At 29.3% G+C, this 22,606-nt stretch overlaps 1 protein-coding gene across 1 annotated transcript; it reads left to right on the top strand.

Moving 5' to 3' along the window:
• Positions 1–5,268: 5,268 nt before the first annotated feature.
• LOC107455738 (uncharacterized) lies at positions 5,269–21,859 on the top strand. Its single transcript, XM_016073419.3, has 10 exons — positions 5,269–5,382; positions 7,336–7,468; positions 8,409–8,533; positions 10,222–10,275; positions 10,360–10,404; positions 10,508–10,579; positions 14,935–15,034; positions 15,359–15,486; positions 18,720–18,905; positions 21,672–21,859. The coding sequence occupies exons 1-10, from the start codon at positions 5,349–5,351 to the stop codon at positions 21,698–21,700; spliced, it is 906 nt and encodes a 301-aa protein (XP_015928905.3). The 5' UTR covers positions 5,269–5,348; the 3' UTR covers positions 21,701–21,859.
• Positions 21,860–22,606: the final 747 nt, after the last annotated feature.

Raw genomic sequence — 22,606 nt, 5'->3', positions numbered from 1 at the left:
CTCTCAGAAAAGCCATAGAAGCGGAGATCATCCCTTCAAGCCTACACCAGAGCCGTTTTTAAGGATGGGCCAAGTGGGCCCTGGCCCAGGGCCCCGAGTTCTAATGGGGCCCCCAAAGGTCTAAAATCTCATTGCATTAATTGTTTTTTTTTTTTTCAGTTCTAACTCATTTATTATTTATATCTTAAGAGGGCCCCCAAACCCCACTTTTTTCTTCTGAAGTTTTATTCAGAGCTGAGGCCCTCTAAAGCCATAATATACATATTTTTTTCTTTCTTACATTGTTGGATTCTTTTCAAAATCTAATCGAAGTGTTAACAAATATAAAATAATTGTTACTCTTCACTTTTCTAACTAAAAGAGCAATAAAAAGCTCTTTCCAATAATGAAAATATCCCCACTTTCGTAGCTACCACTCACAGAGTTGTCAAATAGCCTTCTCACCTTACACTGTGAGAAAATGTTTTTAGCTTCTTTATACTGCCACAGGGCTATTTTTTCCTAACTTCGAAAATATCAGATATCCACAGAAACACCCTTTTGTCTGATTTCTGCTCATAAATTTCTAGGAAGAAAACTTTCTTGGGTTGTGAATAGGGGGAGAGTCTTCTTAGAATCCCTTTGGGTCACTCTGTCTTGAGATTTCCATAGTGCCTTCAAATTGGGCCTCGTTCAATTCTAAATTTTCTTTCATAGAAAAATTAGATATTTTTTCTAATTTACTATAAAAGCTTTTTTCCCTTTAATCATCTTAAATATTTCAACTTGCCTAATAGTTTTATTTACTTAATTTTTATAGCTGATTTTATTTTGTTATTTTTCAAATTAATCGTAAGAGAATCCGTGAATTGGAATTTCTACATAAAATTTTCGTTGGATATTAAGAAGACATAAATCTTTCACGTTGGAGGTAAGCAAATGTTTTTATTATATCAATTTTGGTTGTGGTAAGGGAAAACGTGAAAGGTTTGCGCAGTTTTTTATATATACATTGTGAATTTTTTTATTTTTTTATTTAAATGGCGGGCCACTATTCAATTCCTTCTTTGATTGGCCTATCTGGCAAAATTCTTGATTTGGTCTGTTCTGGATGAAATTGAGATAACAAATGAAATTTGATTTTAATTTACTTATTGCTAATATACAAAAACAACATAGGATTTTGCTTAATGGAGCATTGAAATGAAATGATCATCAGCTAAACAAATGTTTAAACACGAGAAAAAACTTTTTAAAACTCCTGTATGACCAAATTTTCCATGTTTCCCCCAAATGTGAAATATGTTTAATTTGTAATATTATAATTTGTACACAAAATTAATTTATTTAGTTAGCTTATGATTTATGATTTTATTGTTTATTGATTACATTCGTTTCTATTTTTAACTCCTTGATTTATGTTGTTATTATGTGTCTAAAGCTAATAAGTCTTCTGAATTTTTTAATTAATAAGGCTTTTAAATTTCCAAATCAAAGNAATATCCTCAAGGCAGGTGTGTATATTTTGCGCTGATGATTATGAAATCTAACACAAAACTGTGAGATCGTGGGTTCTATTCCAGCTGAAGACACTTTTTAATTATTATTTTTTAATACTGAAAAATGTTTTTCTTATTTTTTTTAAGTACGCATGTTGATAACTAATAATTTAACAATTATATAAAAAACTGGAAGGCTCCGCTACCTGTTCATTTTGCTCACTAACCCTCGTGGTGAATTCATTGCAGGTTAAGAGGAAAAACGGTTTATTTCCTTTTTTTTTCTACAAAAATTACGATTGAATTACCATTTACATTTTGAAGATGATTAAACTTAAGCAAATCAATAAAATTGGTACCAATCAATAAAATTGAAAAATTGGTACCTGAGTTACTTCTCAATAAAGTTGGACTCATGGGATAGAACATTCTCCTCCGAATGAGGTGCACCGAGTTCGAATCCCGGTGATGGCTGATCGATATGAATTCCACACCCGGCTTTTACCGACCACAGTGCTGACGTGAAATATCCTCAGTGGTAGGCGAATCATGGATTAGAGTAACCTTGGTATCAGACTAACCGTGGGAGGATTTCGTGGTTTTCCTCTCCATGTAACTCAAATGCTGGCTAGTTCCATCAAAACGTCCTCCACGAAGGCAAAAATTTCTTCCACTACTTGATCCAGGAGTTCACTTGTCTGCTGGATTGGGTTCAAAATTACAAGGCTACGGAGTTAAACATTAGTAGTAGTAAACTCGAAATCTCGTGTGCTGCTCGATGACTGTTATAAAATAAACTAATAATTTGGCCACGATAGCTTGGTTGATGGAAGGGCTGTGGACTCGTGTTCGTGAGAAAGGGAGTTCAAATTAAACCTGCCCAAGTATAAAATGGTGACTGGTGCATGTTAAATCTTCCGGGGTCATAAACTCCTCCAAGTTCTCTTAACAATTCAATACCTTTGGGTATTGATCCAGGAGTTTCCTTGTCTTCTGGATTGGTTTTAAAATTCCAACGCTACGTAGTTAAATATTGGCTCAAAATTGAGTCAATCTTTCAACGGCGATTATTAAAAAAAACTAATAATCAAACTGTATTTTCTTGTATTTTTTATAACTCCTTGCATATTTTCTACACACCTTCATAATTTTATGTTTCTAAGTCTAACAGATTTTGATCTGCAAAGCAAAATGTATGTCTTATAGGAAATTGATTTTGATGATGTGATAGAAGATTCGCCTCTCAAAAAATGCGAAAAGTATTGCTACCTTAAATTTTCGATAAAAATAATGTATATAAGTTTTTATAATTAAATTATATGTTTTTTACTCGTAAAATAAAATAATTTTTAAAAATTATTCAAAATTAATTTTTTTTTCTAAATTTACTCATAAAGGGCCCCCAGATAGTGACAGGCCCAGGGCCCCTATATACATAAAAACGGCTCTGGCCTACACCCTCCCAAGACGTCCTCAGTCCTGAAACTCAAACAACTTCTGTTAAAGACAATATACCAGGCGCCTTCGGGCAATACTACAGATGAAGGAGTGAGGTGTCAGCTTCGCTGACAGGGACTCCGAAAACTACCTTAGTCTAATCGGTTTCATATCATTAACTTGAATGTACGTTTAAATAGAAAAAACATACTAATTTCTCTGAAGCGACATCTAGAATGATGTATAAATATCAAACTTTTTCATTTATTCTTTCTTGTATTGAAAAACAAAATTTTTCATTTTTACAAATGAAAATTATTTCACTTTGGTTATTGCAAATTCAATTTCTTCAGCTTTTAGTATATTTGATCTTATTAGAGCTAAGAATTATAACAAGGATATGCTTGTTCGTTCATATTACATTAAATAAATCATACTTATTTCTTAACTGTCAACATTTGCACTTTCTTAAGAGATTTTTTCTAGTGGTAGTGAAATAAAAATTATGCAACAGTAACTGTAAGAAATTTTTTTTTAAATCTCATCAACCTCTGAAACAGCATTAATGACTATTTAATAATTTATATAAGTTAAAATTAATCAGGTATTATAATGCGCAAGAATATTTTAAATCAAATACATAAAATAAAAAAGTATAAATCTTGCCACCACTTTAAAGATAAATAAAAACTCTACCGAAAGAAAAGTTGCATTATACATAACTTGCATTTCCTTAGAACTGCTCTTGTAACTTCTTTATTGTATGTCAGATAAACTGCGCAAGCGCTTTTATTTATTTTTTTATTTTATTTTATTTATCATTGTTTTATTTTCTTGATTCATTCGAATAGGAAGTTATGCACACTCGCAGAAGTTATATATACTAGCGACAAATATAAAGAACTAATACAAACTAACAATAATATATAATAAACAAATATATGATCTGAATTTTAATTAAATATACGACTTTTTTAAAATTCAATTTTCAGTAACTATTCGACTGATTTCGTTTACATTTCGTATTTCGCCATGTAAAATTACATTCTTTAAAATGATATAAGAAAGTGTAGACTTTACTATTTAAAATATTTCGGACTGTTATTAAATGAAATGACAAAAATAAATAATAAAAATTTACTGAAAGTTATTTTTTGCACGAAATTACCTCTGGATAAAGAAATTTTATAATTGGGTGCAATTTTTTTTTTTTTTAGTTCACTCAAAAAGTTATCGAAATATGGCGGAGTACACGCAAAATAAAATTTAAAATTCAAAGCTTGAACCGCTCTCTTTCTCTAACTATTAGGACCATATCTCCCTGATTGCGGCTTCTCCCTATATTTCGGTGGACTGAAATCCGAATCCATGGAATAAAAAGGTATGTGTATTCAAAGAAAGTACGTTTTTGTATCTTATTTCGCAACTTAAAATATCATCTGCACTTAATAATTAGCATAATTGAAATCACAGCCTTGAACTATTAAGATTGAGTCCTAGAACGTGAAGATCCGATCATTAGATCAAAAGTTATTCTTTTTATCTCGCGACTGACTTTTGAAAAGAAGTATACTTCAGAAAAAAAGTAATTTTGAAAAAAACATCTTATTGGGGAAAAAAATTTTTCACCACCATTAATATAAATAGTCAAAAACATATATCTTTTGCTTATAGAATAAGAATGAAATAAATTATTAGAAATCTTCTTACTGAAAATAAATAGTAACTCTTTCTCTAATACAAATTAATGTAGTCACTCTTAATTTGTTTAATAGAAAAAAAATGCTTTAAATACGCTTTCCCATTGCTGAGAAGATCTTTTAAAGGAGACAAAAAAGTGATTTTATTCTTTGAAATCTACGTTGAAATTGAAAATTAAAGCTATTTTTTTATTTTATTGATCTATTTATTTCATTTTTTATTTCTTTTTTCAGTTTGCTAAAAATTAAGTTTTTTAAATTTTTTTTAAAGAAATAAATAAAAGATGTAAGGAGTATCGAGTAGAGCATGTAAGTAACTGAATGAATTAATTTAATTAATAAACACAGTGAACTCCCTATTTTTTTTCGTGCATCATTAATTCAGTTGATTACTTCATGCTTGTGGTGTAGCTTTAGCGTTAAAAAGCATTTATTTATTGAAATTACTCACACTATACGGTAAAGCAATTTCACACACTTCTGAATAGCCACTAAAACAATATTTATAGTATTAACTCTAGATTAGTCTTTATAAATAAAATTTTTGATAATTCCATGTTATTTAAAATAACACCATAAGAAAGATCTTTCTTTTAAATATAATGTTATGTTTTTGCGCAATTTATGTCCTTAAGTATAAAGATCCGGGTTCTGGAAATTTCTTTAAACGAAATTGAATTTTGGTTGACGTATTTAAAGTTGCTGTGAGACACTAATCCACTTTCATAATTTGATGTTAGTATTTACCAGTACTTTTTTCAGAATGAGTAAGTAATAGTTTAATTTATCATTGCATTTTTCATAGATTTGGAAATTGAACATTATACAATTAATTTTTTTAAAAGTATTGATTTTACTAAAATTATTTCTCATCGCATATTGCTCGTGTATTGAATGTACAACATTGCGCAATAAAATAAACGGACCACCCAAAGTAACTTTTGATCTAATGATCGGATCTTCATGTTCCTCAATTTTAATGGTTCGAGTAGGTGACCTCAAATATGCTAATTAATTGGAGCAGAAGATATTTTAAGTTACGAAATTAAGCACAAACAACGTACTCTCTGTGAGCAAACATACCTTTTATTCAACGGATTTGGATTTCTAACCCGTAAAATATAGGGGGTAATCGATCTGAGAAATATGGTCCCCATAGTTTGATCAGGAAAGTGATCCAAAGTTTGGAGCCCTTAATGTCAATTTTACTTTTTTTTGTATTTCGCCATTCTAAAGTAAGCTGAAAAGCTTTGCACACAATTATAAAATTCCTTTATCCAAAGATTATTCCCAGCAAAGAATAACTTTCAGTAATTATTTATTAGTTTTTTATTAGTTTATTAAAAATAGGTTGTAAGCTTTTAATTGTAAGGTTGACAATTTCTGACGTTATTTTAAAGAAATTTATTTACTCAAAGAAAATTCTATGCGGAAATAAAAGAACTTTCAACAAATATTCATTATGTCTTTTATTACTTTATTTATTAATATTGAAGGCACACAACTTTTTACATCCTTTTAAAGAACAGAATTTCACATTGCATGTTACAAAACATTTAGCGAAATCGATAGAATAGATCCTAAGAAAACGATATTTTTTAAAAATCGCACTTTTATAATTTGATTTCTGCCGACTGTGCAAAGGTAAGGGAACTGGACTTGCATCAGAATGGTTCACGGTTCGATTCCCGGACAACGCATGGATGTTCTTTCATTATATGTACTATCTGCCCTTAGTGTGGAAGCAACGTTGGCCCCAATATGGTGCTCCTGAAAGAGTGGACGACAAATCTGCCCCAATACGTCTGAATTGACGAAATTTCATCCCAGGTAGGCACTGGGGGAAAAAAACATATTAATTCGATTCCTCAGGAACTATTTGATAGGCAAGAATGATCGACGATCCAATCATTAGGAAAGTTATTCAGGGTGGTCCGCTTGTTTATTTATTTATTTTACAAATGTACATAGATTGCACAAAATAAAAAACGGATCTAATAATCCAATTTTAATCTACTAAATTATAATCTTAAAGTATGGTAACTGACTATAAATGTTTAAAATTTTATGAAAATAATGTAAAGTTTTCATACCTTACAATATAGAACATTTTAGTTCATTATTAAATTAAATAATGAAGAAATAATTAATAATTCAAATGAATAGAATTTTATATTGTCTGAAATATTTTTGAATAAACATGTTCTAAATTTGTGCGAATTTTTATTTATATATTTTTTCATTTGCTTAAATATTCAGAGATATGACTAAATAAGCTAAGGACCGAACTTTGGTTGCTTTTTGATATTTTCTAGATTTCGGCTATCATCCATATTTTGAGAATCAAAAATCCGGATAAATCGAAAAAAAGAAATGTTTGTTCAAAGACAAATAAATGTTTTTTTTTTTTTTTTTAGTCTGATTGTGATTGTCGATAAGTTCGCGCTGCAATGTGGGCTTTGAATTGTAAAAAAATTTAATTTTACAAATGTATAGATTTTTATTTTTAAACAAAACTCATCAAAGGATTTTTAAGGCACGATAATGATTGTAACGAAACTTTTATAATTTTATTTACTGCCCATACTTTAAAATGTACTACTTTTGATTTTTAAATTTGTTTTAACATTTAAGCAATTCACATAAGCACAGCACATTTTAAGTTAATATATTTTTCAAAATCTTCTACCATTTAACGAGTTTTATCTTTAATGTTTTAGATCCTGTAATTCTAATATTCTACTATGGATGCGTTTTCTTTAAGCAAGCACTATCCGAAGAATGTATGCCAACTTTTGTCGATTGCTATTGCGAAAATTATTTACAACACAATATTCAAATTACAGTCAATACGTAAGTACGCATTAACGATGGGTATTATAATTAATTAGATATATTTCCAGATTTAAGTTTAAGAAAAAAAAACAAGCAAGTTATTAGAAATATAACTAATTAATTTCTTTTAAGTATTGAATTTTGTTTTAATAAATTAGTTAGATGCAAAACATTAAAAATACTAAACATAACTTTAAAGCATTTTTAAAAAAATAGAGTTTTATTAAAAATGGTATAAAAACATAAAACACTTAAATTCGAAGCACATTCGCTTATTTTTTAAAAGAACTTTCTAAACACTTTGATGTTATCACGATCTTAGTTTTAAATTCGAATTTAATTTAATTGCATAATACTTTGCTTCTTAGAAAATCACCTTAAAAAATAAAACATTTTTGTCAACTAGTAGAAGAGAAGTGTTTACGCCTGTAAGCGACGTCATGTGCTACGCCAAACCTGGTTGGCTTTTGAAACCACAATAGACAGGGTTAGTCCTACGTCATCAAAGCCCTACGATGACGTCAAGTGGAGCTTGCAGGAACCCAATTATCACTGAAAGAGTCTGGTTGGGAAATTTCGATGGCCTGCGGAGTAAATCTGCAACGATATAGCAGAAAATGCCCATCAGATATAACTGCAAAATGACAAAATATGAGGGGAAAATGCTACTATGTTCCAATTAGTTACAGCATCAAAAATAATATGGCATTACAATTTGAGAAAAATAAAAAAGGTGAATGAATAATTACACTTTAAGGTGAGCCATTGTCCGGTATTCTCTACACTGATGGTTTTTCCTTGGTTAAGGGCCATTGCTGGTGAACAATTACCTGATCAACAAATTCGCTATCAAATTTAAAATGAATCTTAATTCTAATGTATATCCCGATTAGTGTTTTTATAATAAATTTTCTCCGTATCATTTTATCGTTACTTTTTATTTTATTATCTTTAACAGGGTATTGAAGAGAGACGAAGATACAGATTTAACTTTATGTGTTTCAGCTGAATATCCCCCTGATGTTTGCGCCAAAAGAAATTGTTCTATTCTGCCAAATAAAAATTTCGCTTCGCTTTTCGGGAGTATGTATTTTTTATGTTCTTGGAGTGAAGCATTATGGACTATATTTCTGATATAGATAATTCTTCTGTTTATAAGTAGTGGCAAATATGTAATCATTGTAATGTGACAAAAAATTTAGAACTGTGACTTTTTTTCCTCTTCGTGATTCTCTTCAATTTTTATTCGTGCACACAGAATGACAGTGCACAACGCGAAGAGCGTTGTTAACTGTTTGGGTTTAAATGTTTATGTTTGCAAAGTGATCTCCAAAGCAAGGAAAGAGGTTCTACCGGTTCTGTTACGTAACAAGCTCTGCTTTGTGCATGTTTGAGAAAGGAAAAACCTTTTCGCAAGTTCTGGTTTTTGTTTATATTCGGAGCATTGATGAATCAGCTTTATGAGGACAATATTTATTTTGTGGCTTTGAGAGGAACTCCTCCAAACTAAAAATCTAGGGTTGTCTGCTGCTATGGTAACAAGCGAGAGCACCTTTAAAGGGGGTGCAATGGACTAATGAAGGTGTCGATTGCTTTACTCACTCTGACACATGCCAAGATCAAGACGAAATTATTCACACCACACCCCTATTCGTAGTGACGTTTCCTCATGGTACCATGAGGAAACCTGTAACCATGTCCTCTAATCATGGTACCCGCCACGACGCGAGACTAATGTCAGGAGGAGTTCTATTGAAAGCAGCACTATGTTAACAATTTACTTAGCTACGCCATATAGTGAAAATTTAACTAGTTGCCAATTACAATGAGACAGTACGGTCTTCTTAAAAGATATTAGACGAATTGAAGCTGTAGAATCTTTTAACTCATGCGCGGTTGTTTATATTGGAGTAAGGTGAAGAATGTCCTTTTGAAAGAAGCAGCAATACAATGCGACAATAAATAAGTAAATAAAGTACTTGCGTTCTTATTATGCGCTGCAAACGAAACATTTTATCCGATTGTTCTACTGCGAAAAAGAGAGAAATTTCTACAGGTGTTCATAAAGCAATTTATTAAACTGAAAGTCATTATGACCTGAAAACGAAAATCAATACATTAGTTAATAAATTTAAGTAGTTAATGTTTCTCGGTGTGACTGATAAAGGGGAGCCAGGTTGGTGAAGTTTAGTCTCCTAGCAAAATAAATAAAATAAAATAAAATAGTATGTGGTAAGAATAAAATTTCACAAAATCTTGCATTTCAAAGCTCATAAATATTTGAATAAAATAAACATTAAAAGAAAGTCTACGTCATAGACTTCAGAAAATATTTCACTTCAACTCCAACCAATACCAACTCAAAACTGTCATTTTTTTTTCTTTAATAGCTATCCATAGCAACGGCGTAAATTCTGAAATTGTTTTTTAATATAAAGGATATATTAATATTGAATATTAAAAATATTTTGCGAACCATGTTCAATTCATTTCTTGAAGTTTTGCTAGTTAATATTTTTCTCAATTTCCTAAATTATATTAAGTTTGATTTTCATTTTACATTAATTGAAGATTAGTAATTCCGCGAATAAAAGTGACGATTTTTTTACAGACATGAATTAAGAAAATTTAAAAAATGACACATTTGAAAACGAGATCGCTTTGTTATTTATGAATAATATTCATACTATGAAGAATTTATTACATAACCACATTATTCTATACTAGAGTGAAAGAATTTATTACATAAAAATTTTTTTTTCTTATTTTAGAAGGAAGAAAAATAAATCTTGGTGTAGACGAAGATAAAAATTTGCTAAATAAAAGTAAGGAAAATAATTTTAGTTCAAAACAGATCTTAGATTTTAAATAAAAGTTTATCTATTCATTTTTTTCCTTTTACCTTTAAGGAAGCAGCAAGAAGTTTATGAATGCAGAAGTAGTTTTTAGAAAAAGTAAATTAAATTCCATTATTCTTTTCTATAATGAGTGTGCTTATCTTCCTTTTAATTTTTACTCAAAGTTCTTACAAGTTTACTGTTTACATTTTTTTTCCAGGAAGGTTTTCTAATAAGCTGGTTGACATGATTGCTTCGCGGAATTTTCCAATTGAAATTGTTATTCCAGCAGGTGATAAAATCAATACATGTTTATAGTTTAATTTTATTAAAAATTTATCAGATATCAAGATTTAATAAGACCGATTTTAACAAACAATAATATCTAGAATTATTAATTTTATTAAGTTAAATTTCCTTTAAATTTAACAATAACACTAAGTTTTATTTCTGCCGACGAAAAAAGAAAATTACAGGACCACCATATATACGGGACAATCAGCGTGCGTCGTATGAAAGATATGAAGCAGCAACCTGAAAACGTATAGCAATTAATTAAATCACATAAAATTAAACTAAGTTGCAATAAAAAAAAATTGCGCAAATATAATTTTTATGACTACAAAGCTGTAAGAAATCCTAATGATTTGCATGAAAAGTATAAATTAATAAAAAATATACTAGATATCATATGGAAAAACTTTCTGTGTTGCTGTTACAGGAAATTAAATGAAAAATAAAACGCGAACTTTTATTCCTTAAGAAGAAGTAAAAAAATACATGAGCACCATAAAAGCAGGACAATCAACGTACGTCGCATGAAAAACATAAAGTAATAAGACAAAAACAAATACAATAATAAAACCTAAAAAGCGTATAGAAAAGAATTAAGTTACATAAAATTAAACTAAGCATATAAAAAAAATAAAGAAAACGAAAAAAAAAATGGCGTGAAATAGTTTTTTTATGACTATATAAAGATAAAGCTACAGTCGAACCCCGCTATAGTGAACCTGGGATATAGTGAACACTCGGATGTAGTGAACTTTTTTAGCGGTCCCGTCCGTATTCCTATTTAAATAATGTTATTTTTAACGCTTATAGTGAACAGCTTAGAACATGGAAACTCGGTTATAGTGGACTCAAATTTCATTTCTTTAAATATCTTTTTCAGTCCTCCATCTTTAAACTTGTAGGTGTTGGGACTGAAAATGAATGCATTCCTATAAAATGTGTCATATTACTCTCCTTTATGCTTATCACTTTTAACTATACTGTAATAAATGTCAAACAGATCATTTATCTTATACTCCCCCCTCCCTGACAAGCCTCGCTTTATCTCTTTTCCCCAAGCTTGCTCTACAACTAGTTAACTTGGCCACCTGCTGAATTTTTGGAATTTTCTTATCTGTTCAAACCATATTCTTTACAAATCACCCCTTGACAATCAAGAAGGGGAACAATTTAACTCATTCTACAGCTGCTCTCTTCATATTCTTACATTATCTATTTGAGACAAGATTTTTATTTCAAAAGCAGTGAAAATGGCAAATTCTCTAAAGAGAAAAGCGTTTTCGATAGAGGACAAAGTTAAAATTGTAAAGCGTATTGATGATGGAACCAATCAATCGACACTGTGTAAGGAATTTTCCTTGTCAAAATCTACAGTTTCAAACATTTGGAAAAATCGAAGTGCAATTCTTGCGGCATACGACAAAAACATGGTTTCATCGAAAAAACTGCGTGGAGCTGAAAGAGAAAACGTAGAAGATGCTTTGTTAAGATGGTTCGAAATCTTGTTCAAAATGTAAAAATCTTGCATTCTTTGCACATTGTAGATAAGAAAATTGATGAACTCAATTTAAAATCAAATTGTGTTCAATCAAAAATCACAAATTTTTTTCATAAAAAGTGAAAATAAAACTAATATTTAGCGACGTAATTACTTTTTCCATCAATTTTTGCTTTATTATCTGTTAATTAGTTAATAATTTTTTAAATAACTTATGCAAAATTGCAAAGCCAATTTTCAATCATTCAACTGTCTTATGCAAAAAATATTCTTCAAAAAATTTGGATATAGTGAACCATCGGTTATAGTGGACACATTACTGAGTCCGCAGACGGTTCACTATAGCGGGGTTCGACTGTATTAAAAATCCTAATGTTTGTCATGAAAAATAGAAATTATAGAAAATATACTTGATATCACATGAAAAAACTTTCTGTGTTGTTGCATGAGCAGAAAATTAAATGAAAAATAGAACACTTGAATAGCTTTAGGTTTAGTTAACGGATATTCATGGACTAATACAAAATTTTTAATGGTTTGAAGGTTGGGTCTTGAATAGTCTGATTGCTTTTTGCAGTTGACAATTTAAGTTTTAAAAAAATCAAACACAAAAATGTACTATTTTTGAATAAACGTACTTTGTTTTAGATGGATTCGGATTTTTGATCTTTAAAACTGACCGCAATCTGAAAAATATGGTTCAACATGGAATCTTCTATTTTGTATACATATCGCTGAAACTATTCAAGTTAAGCTAAAAAAAAAATTTTTTATAATGCATACAGAATTCGATTATCCAAAAACAACTGCATGCAAAAAAAAATTAATAAATAAGTAAATAAAAGATTCAACTATCATTTCTTATTTAGATAGAAAAAAATTTTGAACCGGGAAATCTTCAAATTTTAAATGATTTAAATGAAAAATTTTGAACAAAATTGGTCGAATAGTTATCGACGAATTAAAATTTAAAAATACGAATTATTTTAATTATTTTCACAAGGAACTGTTCTACCAATTTTTTTAAATTTTGGATAATGTAGTTTGAAGTCAGATCATTTAAGATTATGCCAAACTTTGCGTTTTTTACAACACCAATTTTTTGGATTATAATTAAATTTAAATTATAAAAAAAATTGCAAGGAATTATCTTTGGATAAACGAGTTATATCAAAGTGCGCAAAAGGTTTTTGGTTCTCTTAAATAGTTTCAAAAATACGGGAAAGTGCCCAAAAACTGAAATTATCATCATAGTTATATATTTAAGAGTATGACATAAGGAGAAAAATGATAATATTTATTCAGGGGGAAAAAAACACTTTGTGTCTACTTTCACAACTTTAAATATCGTTTGTAGTAATTAATTAGCATATTTAAGATCTTAATAACATTGAAATTGTAAATGAATATCCGATCATACGATCAGGAGTTATGAAGGTATCCTTTTTTTTTTATTTGGCGCATTACAAGGAATATCTGTCAGTTATTTCATGATTAATCAGTTATATCTCTCATTAATCTTGGGTAACTCCTATATAAGAATTTTACTCCAACTACACGATATAACGCAAAAGTTAATTATAACATAATGTTATAATACACTTTATGTTATATGTTTAATATTATTAGAGCGTATTGTTATAATTGTAATGAAAATACTTTTAATGCTTTAATTAATTTAAATTGAAAAAATTTTAAAATATATGTATTTTTAAAATTTTGGACTAATTTAACTAAGAGCAACGCCATCCTGAGCAAATACAATTACCAAACAGATGCCAAACACAATTATTTTCCTTCTTTTTTGGATATCCTACACTGCAAAAAATTCTGAATGAATTACCGTATAAAGTATCGGTACTTTTTGGGCATCATCCCAAAAGTCCATCTTACCGTAAACTATTATACTGTAACTCTTACAGTAATATTGATTTAATAAGAGTGATTCAGTGATTTTACGGTAATTATTACTGCCGAAATTACGGTATAGTATCAGATTTTTTTTCTGTAACATGTTTAAAAATGGATTTTACAGAACTAAGTACCGACAGCCTGAGTGTCGGTACTTTTTACCGTAATTTGATCTAGAATTTTTATAGTGTAAAAGCTAGTATGTAATGCTAGTATTGTTGGTAAAAAAAGGAATTTAAAAATTTTCGAAATTTGAACTTTTGAAAAAGTGCTAAGCATCATTACAAGGTAATGTAACAAGCAGCGTTTACACGAATTTCAAAACTTTCTTCGCTTTTTCCTAGAAATTATATTTTTCAAGTTTCAAAAAATATTTATTCTGCTTTCGGGAGATTATAGATAATCAAAATATTGTTGTAAATGATTTCTTTTTCTATTTTCAAGCATTTAAATGTAATGTTTAACGCAAAAGTGAGAAGAAAAAAAAGATGTTTCCGTTCATTCCTTGTTTAAACTATCTTCGTTTTTTGTGGACCTATTACTTTTCCGCATGAGTAAAAAAAAATTATATATCTTTTTTTTAGAATTAATTTTCATTTTACAGAATCGTCTGGAACATTAGACCAACTATTGAAGTTTCATTTTCTCTGATTTTTGTTTCACGAGTAAGAAACTAATCTGTATGCTTTAGAACTTTTAATTTCTTTTTTTGTCTTATTTATTTATATATATGTTTGTCCATTTACATTTACACTAAAATAAACGCGTAAGGGTCTTTGAAGAATACCAAAAGCTTGTTGCAGTAAGCAACTAATATTTAAATAATAGCCTTTATTACAACCATTTTGTTACAGCTGTTGTATTACCGATCGCAAGTCAAAAATGAACGAGTCCTCAAGTAATTTCATTTTCAGTTTAAGAAAAAATTAATAATTTGCTTTCAGGAACCCACAACGACAAGATAAAAAGAAGCGTTGGAAAAAATTGTGTACTACCACCTTTGGAAAACTCAGAAGTAACTTGTTGGGTATGGCCAGAGTGGAGGTGAGTAAGCAGGAAATTTTGAATAATAATAAAGAAGAAATGTAGTTTATGTAATTGTTTTGTGCAGGATACAGTAAAGTCTTGGCTATTAAGTCAAATACATTGTATCACGTACGTGTTTCGGCGTGGCCAAATAAGTTTCTTAAATTAATAGATGCTATTTTGCGCGCAAAATGCAGAAGTTTTACATACACATTAATTTTTAATATAATAGAGTTAAAGATACAACTTTCAATAATTATAGCTTTCAATGACGCAATAATTTTACTTTTTTTTAAAATCAATTTCTGCGTTATAATTATCAGTATGATTTATGTATTGCAGAACTTGTAACCAACAATGCATTTATGGGTATGGTCTTGAATATAAGAAAGGAACAGTTACGAAAACATCTATGGCTTGCCGAGATGGGGAAGATGAATGGAAACCACAGTCAATTCAAGACTGTAAACGTATGTAGTTATTACAAGAGATATTTTTGACTTTCGGTATTTCTTAACCCCGAACTCAGTACAGTATAACTTTTATTTAAATTTTTTTTGCCAATTACTAATAATTTTTCAATTTATTAATTAAAAATTTTATATGAAGATATTAGAGTTCGATATCAAAGTACAATTTCGGGATGAGTTTACGATCGCTCCCTGACGCGGTTAATTGGGGAGATTCTTCAGATTCAATTCAGTAATGGTTTCTGATACGTCACTAAAATGTCAACAAAAATAATTTTTATTGGTTTAAGTGCTAACACTGTGAATATATTAGAGGGAGATCTTAATAATTTTCTGTTGTCCCGCAGTGGAATGATCGTTAAGACACGGTTCTCATCAGATCACCGAAGTCAAGCATCACTAGCTGCGGTCAGTGTGCGGGTGGGTGACCACTTGGATCAGTCTGCGTAGGGATCGAGGGTGCGCAGTACCAGTCCTCGTTAAACTGTTCTACCGAAAAGTGCTCAACTTCNAAAAAAATTTGGTTTTAAATTTGGGAGCCGCAGCCTACTTGTCAGCCGTTTTCATAGGTTGGGAACTGCTGTTCTAGATAATTCCTATTAAATCTCTTATCACTTTGTGATAAATCTTGAAATTTGGAGAAAATGCATAATTTGTTTTCTAAGTTGAAAACAGCGAATCATTAATTTTTTCTGCTTCAGTTCTTCTTCAATTAGGTTTTGAAATCGTCGATCAATTTTGTGACACCTGGCAAAATATTAAAACAAAGAGCATAAAAAATACAATTTTAAAAATCTCTCCAAAAAAAATTTGGTTTTAAATTTGGGAGCCGCAGCCTACTTGTCAGCCGTTTTCATAGGTTGGGAACTGCTGTTCTAGATAATTCCTATTAAATCTCTTATCACTTTGTGATAAATCTTGAAATTTGGAGAAAATGCATAATTTGTTTTCTAAGTTGAAAACAGCGAATCATTAATTTTTTCTGCTTCAGTTCTTCTTCAATTAGGTTTTGAAATCGTCGATCAATTTTGTGACACCTGGCAAAATATTAAAACAAAGAGCATAAAAAATACAATTTTAAAAATCTCTCCAAAAAAAATTTGGTTTTAAATTTGGGAGCCGCAGCCTACTTGTCAGCCGTTTTCATAGGTTGGGAACTGCTGTTCTAGATAATTCCTATTAAATCTCTTATCACTTTGTGATAAATCTTGAAATTTGGAGAAAATGCATAATTTGTTTTCTAAGTTGAAAACAGCGAATCATTAATTTTTTCTGCTTCAGTTCTTCTTCAATTAGGTTTTGAAATCGTCGATCAATTTTGTGACACCTGGCAAAATATTAAAACAAAGAGCATAAAAAATACAATTTTAAAAATCTCTCCAAAAAAAATTTGGTTTTAAATTTGGGAGCCGCAGCCTACTTGTCAGCCGTTTTCATAGGTTGGGAACTGCTGTTCTAGATAATTCCTATTAAATCTCTTATCACTTTGTGATAAATCTTGAAATTTGGAGAAAATGCATAATTTGTTTTCTAAGTTGAAAACAGCGAATCATTAATTTTTTCTGCTTCAGTTCTTCTTCAATTAGGTTTTGAAATCGTCGATCAATTTTGTGACACCTGGCAAAATATTAAAACAAAGAGCATAAAAAATACAATTTTAAAAATCTCTCCAAAAAAAATTTGGTTTTAAATTTGGGAGCCGCAGCCTACTTGTCAGCCGTTTTCATAGGTTGGGAACTGCTGTTCTAGATAATTCCTATTAAATCTCTTATCACTTTGTGATAAATCTTGAAATTTGGAGAAAATGCATAATTTGTTTTCTAAGTTGAAAACAGCGAATCATTAATTTTTTCTGCTTCAGTTCTTCTTCAATTAGGTTTTGAAATCGTCGATCAATTTTGTGACACCTGGCAAAATATTAAAACAAAGAGCATAAAAAATACAATTTTAAAAATCTCTCCAAAAAAAATTTGGTTTTAAATTTGGGAGCCGCAGCCTACTTGTCAGCCGTTTTCATAGGTTGGGAACTGCTGTTCTAGATAATTCCTATTAAATCTCTTATCACTTTGTGATAAATCTTGAAATTTGGAGAAAATGCATAATTTGTTTTCTAAGTTGAAAACAGCGAATCATTAATTTTTTCTGCTTCAGTTCTTCTTCAATTAGGTTTTGAAATCGTCGATCAATTTTGTGACACCTGGCAAAATATTAAAACAAAGAGCATAAAAAATACAATTTTAAAAATCTCTCCAAAAAAAATTTGGTTTTAAATTTGGGAGCCGCAGCCTACTTGTCAGCCGTTTTCATAGGTTGGGAACTGCTGTTCTAGATAATTCCTATTAAATCTCTTATCACTTTGTGATAAATCTTGAAATTTGGAGAAAATGCATAATTTGTTTTCTAAGTTGAAAACAGCGAATCATTAATTTTTTCTGCTTCAGTTCTTCTTCAATTAGGTTTTGAAATCGTCGATCAATTTTGTGACACCTGGCAAAATATTAAAACAAAGAGCATAAAAAATACAATTTTAAAAATCTCTCCAAAAAAAATTTGGTTTTAAATTTGGGAGCCGCAGCCTACTTGTCAGCCGTTTTCATAGGTTGGGAACTGCTGTTCTAGATAATTCCTATTAAATCTCTTATCACTTTGTGATAAATCTTGAAATTTGGAGAAAATGCATAATTTGTTTTCTAAGTTGAAAACAGCGAATCATTAATTTTTTCTGCTTCAGTTCTTCTTCAATTAGGTTTTGAAATCGTCGATCAATTTTGTGACACCTGGCAAAATATTAAAACAAAGAGCATAAAAAATACAATTTTAAAAATCTCTCCAAAAAAAATTTGGTTTTAAATTTGGGAGCCGCAGCCTACTTGTCAGCCGTTTTCATAGGTTGGGAACTGCTGTTCTAGATAATTCCTATTAAATCTCTTATCACTTTGTGATAAATCTTGAAATTTGGAGAAAATGCATAATTTGTTTTCTAAGTTGAAAACAGCGAATCATTAATTTTTTCTGCTTCAGTTCTTCTTCAATTAGGTTTTGAAATCGTCGATCAATTTTGTGACACCTGGCAAAATATTAAAACAAAGAGCATAAAAAATACAATTTTAAAAATCTCTCCAAAAAAAATTTGGTTTTAAATTTGGGATCCGCAGCCTACTTGTCAGCCGTTTTCATAGGTTGGGAACTGCTGTTCTAGATAATTCCTATTAAATCTCTTATCACTTTTGCAGCTTATTTGAATTGCAAAACTCATCTTATATCTCCTGGAGAACTGAACTGCGTACAATTGACAAAGGAACCATCATACTGTCAAATAAAATGTCAAGAATATGATAATCAAACTGCTACAACTAGCCAAAAATACATTTGTGATGAATATTATTCACCGCCTCATTGTGCAGCATTAGATGATTCAGGTATGAAAAAAGTAGAAAGACAAGTATTTTTTAATTATTTTATTGGTAACAATATGCTTAATATGTAAATAAGTTTCATAACATCCAGTTTAAATATTATGCGCATACGCATAACATATTCAGCTTGAAAAATATTCACCTTTTTCGATAATTGTTTAGGACGAAAAACAAAAATTAAAACTAAAAAAAAAAAAAAGTCGTAAATTCTTAATTTTTTCGATATCAATCGATTTTATTTAAACTGTGGATTATACTATTTAAAATATCATTGTTTATGAGAATAACAATAGCAATTAAAAAATATGCACTTCAATTCAAAAGTTTTCGATATATCAAAAGTCATATCAAATTAAAAAATAAAAATAATAAATTATTCTCATTTAAATGTGAATTAATAAAAATAGTTTCATTTAATTTTTTTTTAATTTATAATTTTAAACCATCAAAGGGTACAATGGAATTTCAAAACGAAAAAGTGCAAGTTTTATTCAGTCCTTTTAAAATTTCAGCAAAATATTGGTAGCATTAATAGAAATCTGTGTACAAAGTTTTTGAAAAAAATGGATAATAATAAGTTTTAAACAATTTTTTAGTTAGTTGAAGGTATAGCTTTTATTTGTTGATAATTAAAAGGAGGATGAATTTAACTAAAATTTTTACCTAAATGCGTTGCTTATAAGCACTTAGTTCAATTTAAGTGGCTATGAAATCCGTATAAAGTTATGACATATTTAGAGGTAATAATATATTTATTTTGTCAAAAAAATTTCATACGAAAAACACATCTTAATTATATTTGTTCAATTATAAAAACAAAACTAAGGTATTGAATTAATCAAATGCACTTGAAATTAAACAAGACTCATTAAAGATTACCTGAAAAAAATTGCATAACCATGAATCTGCCAGTGCCAAATTTACTACCGTTTAGCTGTACCTTTACAAATTCAACTTTAGGAAAAGCGATACTTTCACAAAATACTTTTTCTTAAAATTTTATTTTTATATCCCGTAAGAAACGATAAATTCATATTTTTGTGTTGATTTTTTATTATAATTTTTAATTTTCACAAATCATGTCTAAATTTTCACAAAATAGATATTTCTCAGAAAAACCTAGACAGACCCCTGATAACAACAATAGCAGAAACTGATGCGCGAGGAACTTTTTAAAATTTGCGAGAACCGTAAAAAATTCCATTACGAGAAAAAGCAACTTAGTCAACGAGAACTGCATATTAATATATAGATCTTAACAAATTTTAGCTCTTTTAACTTGATAAGGAAAACTCTGATTTAAGCATGACTGGTTGCATAATTACTTAGTAAAATGTGGATTTTTTTTAATATCCCAAAAACTAAATATATGATTATTGGAGGATTTTTCTCATTCTGAACGTCCATTATTTCTGGTAAATCCGCTCGACTCATGGATTTCTCTTTTGTTTCGTAACTTCTTAGTCTCTTAAATTTTATAAATTGCTGTAAAAACATTTTTGAACTTGTAAATATCCCTCTCAAATACGGTCAAAAATTTGCTTTTTTTTATAATTTCGACGTGATTTGATCAATTGTTGTTGGGGGTTTGAGTTCATCAAAATTGGTGATGATTGGAGATTTGATCAAAAGTTGTTTTGAATTTTGCCGACTTAAAGGGGAAATTGCAAATAATGTTTTGAAGCAATTGAACCAATGAATCAAAATCAATTTATGAAGTATGCTGGTCTATAAAATACGATAATACTTCCATAACATTTTTATTCTGAGATTAAAAAAAATTCATTTTACCTTTGTCTGTGTTAAAAGCAAATTTTTTACCTTTTTATTAAATTGTACCTAGTAGCGCAATTGATTATAAGGCACTCCCTACTTATATTGCTGAGGTTGTGAGTTCGAGCCTCACCCTTGAAAAGCGTAGGTTTTTATATCGATACTAGGGTAAAGCAAACTGAGAAGAATATGATTTTACTTTAAACTGAGAAATTATTTTAATGTTTTTAGAATTATTATATTATTATATTTGCAGTACTAATTTAACTATGCTAACTATTTTTTTTAAATAATAATTTTAAAATAAATTATATTTTTAAATTAATAAGTATTATGTAAACTTATCTTGAAGTTATACAGTTGCAAATTAGTGAGAGTAAATTGTATTCTCGCCATATTTAATTCTTCTCGCAATATTAATATTTCTGTTAAACAAATGCAGAATATTAAATGATATATCAATAGTAGTAATGATATCAAATTTGATGAAAAAGAATCTGCATCTGACATTATTTATTAATTTATAAAAAAAACTTTTTTCACATATAAATTAATATTTTCCATAAATATATGGGTGTGCTCAAATCGTAAAATTTTTCGAGGACACACCGCGGATTTGTCCTCAAATCATGGTTAAGAAATCTTGTCACTCTTTTGAAATTAGCTCGCATTAAATTGTATTGGTTATTTCTATCATAATTTCTAATTATTCAATTCTTATCTTGATTTCTGAACTCTCGATTTTAAATCTCAATATTATTTTTTAAATGACTTTTTTCCTAGTTTGATTATTTTGAATAGCTTTATTCATTCAAGCCAAGTTAATTGGTTGTTTCAAATACATTTTCCTCTGAAAGTGAACCAATCCGTCATTTTGACGATAACAAATACGATTTTCCTCATTTCTTGATTCTCGATTACTAATTTTTAAATTTTATTTATAAATTTTATTGCTAAATATCAATTAAAATAATAATGAATATTTTTTTCTTTTAGTAACACTCATTGAAGCTCCATCAGCCTGAAGTGCTTATTGTGTTTACATGTAAAATATTTTGAATATTTAAAAAAAAATTGACTTCTAATGTACTTTTCTAAATTTAATGATGCAAGCTTAACTTATGGATTGTTACAAACGTAATGTAACACGTTTCTATTAAAGAATAAACAGTATTTAATTGACTGTGTTTTATTTTTGTATTATGAGGAGTCATTCTTTTAGTCGAAGAGATATCATTCTTAATATTCTGTAAGAACAAAGTGTTCCGTAATCAGCACCATTGAAAATATATTTATAGAATTTTCGCCAAAAAAGTAACTCAGATTTCAAATTATTACAGCAAAAGCTCTATATATATACAACGAAGCACTATTGAGGCATGCGGAACAGAAAACATTATAACCGGTTTGATTTTGAGAAAAAAAACTTGGAATGCATTTAATAACCATCTATGTAACTCCTCTCATTTCATCGGCAACCAAGCAATGTACTTTCAGTACCGCCTTCCTCAGAAATGATTCGACAGATTTCGAGGGCGTTTTTTATTTTTTACCTAGCTTAAATATTAACCTGCGAAATTTAATCTGTATAGATATGAACAAATTCAAAATTAAGCATAGAAAAAAGAAGAAGAAGGAATAGAGAGACATAAAAGAAATGCTATAATTATTTTTTCTATGCTGAATTTAATATTTTAATTGGCACAAAGGAGTTCTCTCAAACTTTTACCCATTGGACATCCATTTATTAAACTTTCACTTCATTTCCACTCCACGAATCAATAGAACTTGAATCTTTTTAAATCTTAATTAGCTTGCTGGTTCTAAAGACCAGTCCGTACGTTATATTGTATTTAATAAATTTAAAAAGAAGTGGTGAGTGGTTAATGAATTAGTTGAAAATGTTACTACCACTTTACTTTAAAAGTTGG

The sequence above is a fragment of the Parasteatoda tepidariorum genome, chromosome 1, assembly GCF_043381705.1.
Source record: "Parasteatoda tepidariorum isolate YZ-2023 chromosome 1, CAS_Ptep_4.0, whole genome shotgun sequence".
Taxonomy (NCBI): domain Eukaryota; kingdom Metazoa; phylum Arthropoda; class Arachnida; order Araneae; family Theridiidae; genus Parasteatoda; species Parasteatoda tepidariorum.
The sequence above is the reverse complement of the archived record's forward strand: the minus strand, read 5'-3'. Positions and strand labels throughout refer to the sequence as shown.